General features: G+C 50.3%; 1 protein-coding gene across 1 annotated transcript in view; it reads right to left on the reverse strand.

Moving 5' to 3' along the window:
* Positions 1-12193, reverse strand: part of CSMD2 (CUB and Sushi multiple domains 2) — a 594848-nt gene that overhangs the window by 293754 nt on the left and 288901 nt on the right. Inside the window, exon 6 of the mRNA XM_027615123.2 lies at positions 11762-11874. Coding sequence (XP_027470924.1) covers positions 11762-11874 — 113 coding nt within the window. The remainder of the gene's footprint in view (positions 1-11761; positions 11875-12193) is intronic.

Here is a 12193-nt window from a genome sequence, read left to right on the forward strand (position 1 = left end):
GCCAGTTCCCTGCAATGCTCTTCTCTGAGGGTATCTTCCTGACTCCCTCCTTCCCTGGAAGCATCTGTGGAAACACCGCTTCCTCGCAGACTCCTCCTCTGACCATTGTTCACAGCAATGCTGTACCCCTGGCTCCCTGGCTCCCTTCCCTACTTTATCTCCCTAACTTTCCAACACATGGGATCATTGACTCGGTGGTTTCTAGCCCCGCCGCCCCGCCCCCCCCCCCCCCCCCCCCCCCCCCGCATTGCAATGTAAGCTCCAGGAAGGCAGGGGTTTGTGTCTGTTTTGTTCACTGGTGCCTCCTCCATGCCTAGAACAGAGCCTGGCACATGGTGGGCCCTTGATAATGACTTCATTTGCTCCTTACACATCCATTGACCTTGACCGGTACTTACTATACCTACTTGATAGATAATCACGTGGTGGCTTAGAGTGGTTTAAGTGATTTGCTATGGGTCACACAGCCAGGAGGCAGCTGTGCTCTTGGTTGAACCTTAGCATCTTCTCTTGTGACCTGCCGCCAAAGCCATCCCAGGGGCACTGTTAACCTTCTCCAGAATCTTTCCTTTGCCCCGGCTCAGGCCTGAAAAACTCGGTACTTGCTCTGCACTTGAGGTAACATGCCAGTCCCGAAACTAGAGTCCACAGTGATCAGGCACGCAAGGGCCCATCTCCCAGTTCCCCAATAATCCCCAGCTCTGCCTACATCAAAAAGCTCCCCAAGGGTTTGTCCCCTGGCAAGCTGCTAAACTGAATGCCTGATCAAATTCAGTTGCTACCACAGAGTCACTGCTGCCCAACGTGCATTCAAAGCCTTTTTATAAATGTGCATTACTCTCCATGCATATCCGGCAGGAAAATTTCCAATGAACGCTAATGTGGACCCATTCTCAAACAGAGAGTATTAGTAGGGAAACATGCATCATTCAAGCCTAGCTAATACAGTGCAGCAGGGGGGGAATTTCTTGGATTCAGTCATTCCTAAGAGAACAGGGCTTGTCCCAGTACTGTGGGGATAGCTCGAGCTCTTCTCCCTGATGCCCTGGCCCTGGGGCTGGGGTGGGGAGAGCGGTCTCCATGAGCAAGGCTGGCCCACTCAAGGGGAGGTCTGTGCAGATGGCTCTGGGCACCTGGCCAAGAAGGAGGAGGTGAGAGTCTTCCCAATTGCCTCGTTTCCCGTCCTAGTGCCCTCTGGAGGAAGGGAGGTGAGGAGGGGCCAGTGCACCAGGAACGTCACTCCCAGGGGCAAATGCTGCTTCAATTTTCCCTGCAGCTGCTGAAGGGGGACGGGGAGAGGCAGGTAGGCATGAGAGGATGGCTAAGAGGGAGCCCTTCTTCCTCTCTTCTCAAGGTTGCACTCAGGAAGCGGCTCCAGAAGGAATCCTTCCAATTTCTGTGCCCACCCGCTCTACTCGGTCCTCCCCGAGAGGGGCTGTGTAACCCACCAGGTCAATACTTCCTACCTCCGGGGCCACTGTTAGCAGTGGCTGGTACCATCATCCTCCCCGACAGCAACGAACCCCTGTCCTTCCTCTTTTCCTTCCTGCTACTTACCACAGGATGGAACTTGCAAAGGCAGTAAGAAGAAGTGAACGAGAAGGAACCCGAGAAGCCTTAGGGCTTCTTAATTTACATATAAACCTTGTGACTGTTGGCTCCTCTGAACTGGTCCCAGAGGTGCATGGCCCATGCTGTCCGTGTGCACCCCACACAAGCATGGGGAAGGCGGGGGCCCTGCTCTCTGGACTGTGGTTCCTCACACCAACAATGCAATCTCTAGAAGATGTATGTTCAGGCCCAGCTGGCCCAGGCCCAGGCTCTGGGGAGGGGAGCCCATACAGAGGACCCATACCATCATGGGAGCTGATGAATGGGTCAGGAAAGTGGCCTTGGCTGGGGGAAAGCCTTTGGCAAGATCCACATTACCGGGGATTTGAACATCGAGAAATCACCTCCATATGCTGGGGCTTCAGTTTTTGAGCAATCCCAGGGAAGTTGTCACACCCTGAATTATATACAACTAATTTGTCTTTTAAACAGTATGACCAAGTGGGTGGTGAGTGATCAAGGAAAAAGGAATACCATGGGAAATCAGCCACAAAATGAGCTTAGTCAGAGCTAGCTCGACAGACAAGGGCAGGCCAGGTAAAAATCTTCAGAAAACAAGAGCCCTTCTCCCTTTAGATCTCCACAGTGCGCTACTGACAGACGTAATCAGAAATGCAGGATAAAGTAGAAAGAACCTAGAGAATTTCTGGCATGTATCTGTTCATGTTGTTCATTCGGTCGTTGTTCGTTCATTCATTCATTCATTCATTCATTCATGGAGCGCCCACCAGTGTAGTGCCAATGATATTACACTGAAGCTCTGGTCTCTAAAATGGATTTTGTAATTGTTTATGCACTGCAGATTATATGGAGCCTGGGGCTGGTTCCACGGTTCTGGCTACACTTGAATGCATACCCCCGATACACGTATGTATGTGCCTGTGCATAGATCCATGCACACATAGGCATCTTGTGTCTACAATGGGCACACCCACAACACATTTGTGCCCTTGGGTACGCATGGCTCCAAATACATACAAAATGTAATTCACACTTGCACATGCTTTTGCACCGTGAACAAAGTCAAGACTCCCAGAGAAAAGTGCTGGCTTGAACTGGTTGATGGAAATCTTACTAGGTACATTCATCTCCTCCGAATGGTAATGACTATAGGAGACTGCCAGGCTGCTCCATTCATCCTTTATATTCTGGTTAATTACAAGACATTTCCCCGCTGTTGTAAAGGTTAGCGGGACACATGGTACACATTTAGCTAGAAGAATCTGGCAATACAAATTCCTCTCTAGTCTGCAGCATGAGTTATTGGGCTGAGCTAGCAGAGACAAGGACCAGTTAGTGGAGGAGGGGAGCTGCTAAACCTGTCTCCAAGGCTCTGGGAATCACGAAGTGGAGGGAACCTGTAGCTTCTTCTCCTCCCAATGGAGCCAGACTTCCCTTCACAAGGGTGAGCCCCGGCACTAACCCTGATCACTCCCCTTTCCCCGCCACTTGGCTGTCCTACTGGCTGGACCATCCCTTCATCTCCCCACATCTGTTCCTTCACCAAACCCAGTTCATTCAATCCTAGAAAAAGTTTCCAATGTATATCTTTCTTTCAGGATTCTAAGCCACTCCTGCCCTAAACTCTTTTCTGCTTGGATTTTATTCATCGACTCACTCTCTATAACTCACCTCCCAAAATGTTGCAGAGGATGATCTTTTAAAAACTGTAATCTGATTTTTCCCTTAGAAAACTTGGTGGGTGCGCACCCTGCACTCTGCCCCTCCCTTGTCACTGATGGCATGCCTCTTGCTTGGCCACCAGCCCTGCACAAATGCTTTCATTACTCACAGTTCTTCGCTAGAAAAAGTCAGTGTCTAGCACACTGGCTCCTCATCTCACTCAGATTTATGCCAAATATGGAAAATTTGCTGTAGATGCCCAAGATCTAATGCTTCAAGGTACCAACCTTCTAGCAGAGGCTGAAGTCCTTACTATGGAGAAGGACAGTGGGAAGAGCAGTGGTATGGAACAGAGCTGGGGAAGCCTCGATGTAATGAAAGGTGAAGTGTCTGTTACCAGGTCAGTGGACCTGAGGGATAAATATAAAACGACTGCACCACCATTGACCAGGATGCTGCCAACACATGAATAAAGAGGCTGGGGTGGCACAATCATTGCCACTGTACTGGCATGCTCCATGGCCATGGAACGCTTCGAGAAGATGAGCAAAGGTGTTAATCCAGTGGAAATCAGGAAAGGTGTGATGTTGTGTGTTGATGCTGTAATTGCTGAACTTAGGAAGAGCCTAAAGCTGTTATAACTTCTGAAGATACTGCTCAGTTTGCTAGAGTTTCTGCAAACAGAGACAGACAAATCAGCAGTATCATTTCTGACGTAATCACAAAAGCTCAAAAAGTATCCTCACAATACGGGGCAGGAAAACACTGAAGGATTGAAACAGGAATCAAAGGCACAGAATGTGCCGAAGACTGTCTATCTCCCTACTTGCATAATACATCAAAAGTTCAGAAGTGGAAATTCTAGGGTATTTAGGGTTTCCGGTGTCCGGTCCATGGTGCCCACTCTTGAAACTGCCAACATCCAATGAAAGTCTTGGGTTATGACTGCCGAAGATGCCCTCAGAGCACTCACTTGGAAAAGGATAAAAGTCAGCTTGCAGGTTAAGCTGCCCAAGTTCCAGGTTCTAGTGTCACGGAAAGAACCAACAAAGCCGTTGCTATTGATGGTGTGGTGTTTGGAAGAGAGCCGGGCTCTGAATTTTCAAGATCGTTTGCTTCATGATTTAGGAAAAGTTAGAGAGGTTATTGTGACCGAAGATGATGCCACATTCTTGAAAGGGAAAAGTGACAAGATTCAAAAAGAGAAATGTTCAAGGAATCACTACTAGTGACTGTGGAAAAGAAAAGCTCCAGGGACATCTGGGGACACTTCAGATGGCAGAGCTGTGCTGAAGGTCGCCAGGACAAGTGACGTGGAAGAGAATGAAAAGAAGGAGTCACAGGTACAGTGAATGCTCCAAGACCCGCTGCTGGAAAAGGCACTGTCTGGGTGCTTTGCTTTGGGGCATTCCTGCCTTGAATTCACAGCTCCAGCTAATGAAGAGCAAAAAAACTGGTACAGCAACAACGGAAAGAACACTCAAAATTCCAGCAATGACCACTGCCAAGAATGCAGGTGTGGAAGGATTGTTGATAATTTAGAATATGATGCACAGCTCCTTAGAAGCTGGTTATGTACTATGCTGGGTGGTTTTTTGAATATGGAAGGGAAAAGGAATCATCAGCCCAACTACGGGGCTGTAAGATGTACAAAGCAACTGAAGTCTGTAAGAAGAACTTTGTTGGATGCTGCTGGTATGGCCAGTGGATTAACCACAGCAAAACTTGTAGTCACTAGAATCCCTGAAGAAGACAAGGACCTGGGCAGGGTAGATGGCAGGCAGTGCGGGAAGTGGCATGTTCTAATTTCTAGAAGAGTGCTTTGCCATTGTTAATAGGCTGTGTGGTGGTCTTCACAAACCACTTCTGACAAGTCAGAAAACAACTGGAAGAAAGATATTTAAGGGACTCCCTATGGCTATCGGTTGTTGGTTTCATGGCCTGGGCAATGCTGTCTGCTCTACCTGGCACGTCTTTTCCCCGCTTCTCTGCTTGGCTACCTTGCGCTGGTGAAGGCCTGACTCAAAGGCTATCTCCTCTCTGTGGCTGTGTCTACATCTCGGGGAGAAGTCACTGCCCTTACAAGACTTGATTCAGGCATCTGCTGAAGCCTTTTTGACACTGTGACATCATGTCTTGTTCTCCCAGCTATTGGTCCCCTGAGCTCCTAGGTCTGTAACCTGTGACTGACAGAGCCAAGCACTCAGATGGTTCCCTGAACCGTCTGATGACTGAGTGGATGAATGAATGACCAACTGTTAGAAGAATATGTGCTTTGAGTTCATTTCCTGGCAAAAAGAAGGGGTTACACTTGAAAGCAGGTGAGGTGAGGGGTGCCGTGTTTTGTGTTCATGCTGTTTTCAGTTCAGGCTCACTTTCGATTGAGTTTAGAAGCTTGGCTTCATGGGCACTGGGCTCTGGGCTCCTGAGCCTGTAAGTAAAAACAACCCTGCGATTCATGGAGGGGTCCCGGAGGCCCAGAACCTAACAGTGAGGCTGGCAAGGGTTCAGCAGCTCAGCATGCAGACAGGAATCGGACAAAAGAGCCTGAGCATGGACCACAGGCTCAGTCACACGCCACAAAGAGACAAGTGCATGTGGAAAACAGAAGCTTGGGTTTGTTACTCTAAAAAGCATCTTAATACATGCAAATTGGTTTCGAATGTTTGAGTTTATTCTGCAGAAAATTGAGACTTGGCATCGGACTTCCAGAAAGCAGAGGAGCCGATTCTCTCACTGTGGAATATCTCCCAACTCCTGGTTCCCACAGTTCACCTGACAAGATAGGTGGTGCTAGTCGACGGCGGAGTCAGGCAAGGATTTGGCTGAAGGGAGGCTCGGGGAACTGGACAATGATCATCATGTCAGGATGGCAGGCAGAGAGCCCACATCTGAGGACTAGAGCCACCAGCTCTACCTCTCACTGCACAAGGGGTTCCCCCTATAACAGAGAATCAAGGTGACTGGTGGAGTCTGAGGCCTGAGGGTTCCATTTCCTGAGCACCTGCCACGGGTCAGATATTTTAGCAGGACCTCCTTCAATTTCCAATAGCCCCGTGGGGGTCAATATTATTCCCTCTCTACGGACCAGCAGGGCAATAGTGAGCTGTGGGGTATGCTCTCTTCCCAGCCAGGGAAGACCCTCACCAGTTGTGGTCATCAGCCACTGGGGGCATTTAAGAAAGGCTCATCTCGATGTCATTCCTTGCAGGCTTGAAAAGAAAGCAAGAAAGCAATTAGCACTGCGAGGACTGAAAATAGTCCTCCCCTGGAGGTAGAAGGATTGATTACATAACCTCAGTGGTCTCCCAGAACTAGAAGGAAACTTAAGGAATTTTGACTTCTGTGGTTGCCAAACACTTTAGGTGCAGGAACCTGTGATTACACTTCTAGGTAAATGCCCACTACACAAAACAAATCAAAGAGGAACTGCTCTGGTTCAAGTCAGTGGTGTGGGGGTGGGATGAACCTGGAGCCCCACTCACTCAGGCCCTATCAAAATAGCTGCAGGGAGAACCCCTCTGACCTCCAAGGAACTCACTTTGAAAACCACTCTTTTGGGTTCCCTCCTTTCATGCTACATACATCTGAGGAGGACTCCTGCCTTGGGAGGGGATCGGTGGCCTCTGCCTCTACTTCGCCTTGAGTCTTCACATCTTTCTCTCCAGTGCAGACCCTTCTCTGAGCTACAGACTGACAGACCAGCCAGCTACCTGCTAGATGGCCCCCAAGCCCTGGTGGGCTAATACTGCCCCAGGATCAACGTGTTCCAAGCAAATCCACCCTCATCTGCCTCTGCCCCAGAGCATGAGCAGGGAGGAGAGGCAGAGGGAGAGAGAGAAAAGCAGACTCCCTGCTGAGCACAGAGCCTGACGTGGGAACCGATCCCAGGACCCTAGGATCATGACCTGAGCCGAAGGCAGATGCTTAACTGACTGAGTCACCCAGGCGCCCACATGTCTCCCTCTTTTTAAAGACTTCTGATCTCCTGTCTTCAGCGCAGTTTCTGACAGTGTGAGTCCTGCCTCCCTCTCCGGCCTCGGAGCTTGCTGCCCAGACTGCTGCCCTGAGCTCTGGGTGGCAGGCTTCATGCTCAGGTGGCAAACGTTTTCAGAGAGAGGCCTGGGAGCACGTGTGTTGGGCTGTGGGCCATGTCTCAGCTGCAGACAGCCCAGCTCTGGCCTGGTAGCACTCCGGAGGCTCTCAACACTTCACAAATGAATAAGCAAGGCTGTGTTCCATAAACCTTTATTTATGGATGCAGCAACTTGATTTTTCATACAGTTTTCATGTGTCACGAAACCTTCTCATTCTGATTTTCTTCTTCAATCTTTAAAAACGTAAAAGCCATTCTCAGCTTGAGGACCACATGGAAGCAGTCAGATGGTGCGGTCAGGCCTGCGGGCTGTGGTTGGCCCAGCTCCGCACTGGACACACAGGTCTCTGGGGCTCCTAAGACTTAGCCCTTTCAGGTTTTCTTGCCTTCCCTCTACCTGGAATGCTCCTCACTATCTGCGTGGCATCTTTCTGAAGTTCACATTGGTGCCGCTGCCACTTTTTCTTTTTTTTTTTTTTTTTTTTTTTGGCTTCTTTAAGTGCTTCCAGCCAAACTAATTGCTCCTTTATCTCTAATCCTAGAACCCTCTCCCGGGCCTCAATTATAGCTCTTATCTGGCTGCACACAACCTATAGATTTATGCCCGTTCCTCTCTCTAACTCGTTCTCCTTGACAGCAGAGCCTAGTCTAGCTGCGTTCCCCTTTCTGTGCTGTCACATGCCCGCGTCACGCCAGAATGCTTGAAATTCAACACACTCACCCACCGTCCGACAGCCGGCCAGACACACAGTCACACTATAACTCTGGTCCCTGATTCCCTGAGGTAGTATTTAAAATCGTGTTTGGCCAGGAATACCCCTAAATTCTCATTGGACTGAGATGGGAATGGAATATGCCATGCTGTCGGTTATTCATTTATTTATTCAATGTATGATTTGGTTTCTGGGAAAAAAATTGTCCATCAATCCATTTAGGGGTTTATAATGATTAGCCCCGAAGTGCCATAAATCACTTGAGACTAATGCCATCGAGCTGAGGGTGGCGGAAACTGACCCCATGCTGATGTGTCCCCAGGTCCAGTCCCCACACTTCTCTGGCCTGCTCTGTGGACTGCTAGCGCAAGGGGGCCCGCTGGTAAGGCTCCTAGCCTCGCAGGGTATACAGCAGGCCACAGCAGGGCCTCTGTTCCCGTTTCTGGCTCCTTTTGGATTGGCAGATGGGAGGCACAGCAGACAGGAGGGAGAGAGAAGAGAGAGATCTGGTTACTGATTTTGGGCTCCTCCTCCTGCTCTGGTTACTGATTCCTAGGCCCCCTCCCCAAGCACTGTGGGTTGGTGGGGGTCAGGCTCCTCAGTTCTGCCAGGTGGTGCTTCTTCTACTCCCTCTGGCCCTTTCCCCCCCACACTGTGGCGAAGGCCTCCCTGCTGCATGGTCCCTGAGGGCCTCATCATCCTTGTGGGGTCCTTTAATCCCATGCTATTCTCTGTAAAAGGTCCCATCACTAAACCTTCTTCAGTGAAAGCCGGGCAGGATGCTTTCTGTCTCCTGCTAGCCCCTTGACTAAAAGCTGTCTCAGCCATGCTTTGGGGCTGTGTTTGCAAGCTGCAAAACAGATTATTTTAGTCATTCCCAAGTTTCCTTTCCTTCTGAGCAGAGGTTCTCAGTGGGGGGTGATTTTGTATGCAGGGGTCATTTGGCCACGTGTGGAAACTTTTTGGTTATCATGACTGCATGTGTTGCGGGGAGACACTACTGGCCTCTAGCATCTAGTGGATGGAGGCCAGGAACGCTGCTAATCACCCCAAAATGCACTGGACAGTCCCCTACAACAAAGAACTCCCCACGCCACAATGTCAACAGTGCTGAGGCTGAGGAACCTTGCTTGAGTCGCCAACTGATTATTGCATACACTTGCACTATGTGCCCCCAGTCTGGAAAACATTAGAAAAAGAAGTTCCCAGGGTAGAATCATTTATTAACACAATATATATGCCACCATATATAAGCATGCTGGCTGCAAATGAATACCACTGGGGTGCAAATCCTGCCTCCAACACTCCATCAATGAGACCTTAAGCCAGTTACGCACTCTCTCTGAAACCCTGGCTTCTCACCTGTAGGCTAAGGGGAGGACCTCCTTCCCACAGCCGCTGCTAGGACTGGATGAGTAATAAATGCCAAGTGCTTGAAGCCTAGAAAGCCCTCTGGAAACACTGGCCCACGTGAATTTGCAGACCCTGTTCAGGGCTGTATTCAGGGAGACAGAAGAGGATAAGATAGGGTCTGCTTCTGAGAAGTTCATCACTAAAGCAGATTTTCAGACTGGGGGTTGTTCCCTGCTGTAGACTTGTGAAATTCATTTAGAGGTTGCAGTTAACATTAAAAATTGGAAATTTTCAGGGTGCATCATGATTTATAAGGGTAAATGCCACTTGGTGACATTTTCTTTACAGTTCTATAGATAGATGTGTGTACTGGGTTGTGCTGGAAAATGTACTTTTTTATGGTGGGATGAGATTAACAAATAAAGTTTAAAAGCTCCCAGTTAAATAGGAAAGGTAAGACACTCGAGGCACCAGAGAAGGCCCTCTGGTTTTGCAGAAAACTCACACGAGCCTGTGAATGAATTCAAGCTTCACCACCTACAGCCTGTGTGATCTGTGTGTGTTGGGCTTGTTACAAAACCTCTCTGAGCCTTGGCTTCTTCAGCTGCAATGTGGGAATTAAAAATACATTTTGCACTGCACTGCGGGGGGTGGGGCGGCGGGGCAGTGGGGGACAGAGCCTCCTGCACAGCAGGTGTGCTCCTGATCTTCTAGAGGCTGCCATGGCTCAGTTCTTGTCGCCCATTGTCTGGCATCAAACTGTAACCCACGACCATGCCAGACAGGCCTTCAGGCACCCAAAATAGTAGAGATCCTGGTACCTATTTAATCAGATGAAATGATAATATTCATCTCTGCTTTTCTATTTTGGAAAATACAACAAAAAGATCCAGACAGGTGCTTCGCTCCCACAAAAGCCCATCGCCCGCAGTGGATAAATGTTTCCAGGAAAGCTTTCAGAGTGAGGCTTTGTGAAGCTTGTCAGACCAGGTTGGCTTTTGGGTTTATTTTTTAAATATTTCAAAGGTGTCCTGCCACCCAATGCTAAGGAAATGAGGTTGTTTAGGAAAGGTCCAGATTTTAAAGGTAATGCCTCTACTTCTAGTGCCACTTTTATCCTAATTTCTGGCTGGAAAGCCTGGCCCCAGGGGTCTTGTGGCGGGGGCTGCCCCCTGCCCCTGCCACCTCCAGGCGACTGATGGGCTGCTACTGTCCGGAGCCAGAGCCTCCGAGCTGGGGTTGGGAGGGACCGGCTGTCCTGCTCTCCACCGTGAGAATCTGAGCGCCCCCCCTCCCCCCCAACCCCAGCACACCCTCACTGGGAGGCACTTCTTGCTTTTTATCAGCCTTACATGGTCCCATTCTCTGCACACCACTGGTTTTCCTCACTCACTCACTTCCAACCTGAGCCCACCTCACCTTTTATTCCCCAGAGCCTTCCGGGGCCTTCTGCTTAATAGGTGTGCAATACAAGTTTGCTGTTGAATCAATCAGAACCAACATCGGCTTGTAATTGGTAGCAGTTAAAGGCTTAATGAGCAAGTTCTAAAGCCCACGCTTGGTGTTTATAAATTTTGTGTACTTAGAGCAAACTCAAGGTTGAAAGGAATGTCCTCATCTGCTCCTATACATCCACTGGACTTTTGGATCTCCTCCAGGGCTGAGGAGCTCCCCACCTTGGGGTGAGACAATTCTTTAGGACTGGAGCAGAAATCTGCGATTCCCCCCTGCCATTCCTGGTCTGGGCTCTGGCTGCCAGGCAGCAATTCACAGATTGGAGCACCTGAGCTAGAGCACTCCTAGAGCTCCCAGCCTGCGTGTGTAATGCATTCGTGCGCTACATAACACGAAAGAGAGTTGAAATACGGCTCCTCTTCCACTTTACACGGCCGGAGGCGAAATGCTGGTGGTTAGAGAGGTTGGGCTCTGGATTCAAAAGGCAGGAGGAGTTCAGATGGCCTTGGGAAACTGGCTTAATTTCTCTGGGCCTCAGCTTCCTTGTCCATATAATGGGGATGGTGATAGCACCGACTTCACAGGGGAATGATGAGGGTTAAATGAGACGATGCTTATCAATTGCCCAACACAGGGCCTAGCTCTTCGAAGGCACTCAGTATTATGATCAGCCTGACCTAAGGAGGGGCCTGGAGAGGGGCAGCTCAGGCTACACGACCCCGTCGCTGCCTTGGGCAACAGGCCATTGTGGCAGATGCAGAGATGCAGATGTGGAGACCCTAGGCCTGCAAATAAGAACAGGACGATAGAGGCACGCCCACCCTGAAGTCACCCCGAACCCAGTCTGGGGACAGGATGAGCTCCCAGGAGTCACTGCGGCCCCCGGAGGAAGCATGGCAGCCCCGCCTACCTTGGTACTGGGCACTGAAGCCGCGCTGCCGGTGGTTGCCGTCCGAAGTAAAGTGCAGCCGCAGCCAGTTCTTGCTGCTGATGACAGGGGCTGGGAGGCTGGCTCCGGTGAACCTGCAGGGACATGACGTGGGTGGGGTTAGAGGTGAGACAGGGGCAGGCATCCAGGCGTGTCCCCACTTCCCAAGCGAGCTGGGGCCTCAGCCCAGGCCTGGAGCGGGAAGGAGGGGCGGTGCCACCCTGGCTGCCCTCCAGCGACCTGGGGCCTGAGCAGCTTCAGGGGGCTCTTCAGGGGCCCTTCCCACCACTGAGTTACCTTGAGATGCTGTGGAAAGGGTGGGTCCCCCAGGCCAGGAGCAGAGGCCCATCCCCTCCCCCCAAGCCAGGAGTGTTGACAAGTGTCACTCCCTTGTGCCACGGACTGCAATTGCAG

Source organism: Zalophus californianus, chromosome 4, assembly GCF_009762305.2.
Source record: "Zalophus californianus isolate mZalCal1 chromosome 4, mZalCal1.pri.v2, whole genome shotgun sequence".
Taxonomy (NCBI): domain Eukaryota; kingdom Metazoa; phylum Chordata; class Mammalia; order Carnivora; family Otariidae; genus Zalophus; species Zalophus californianus.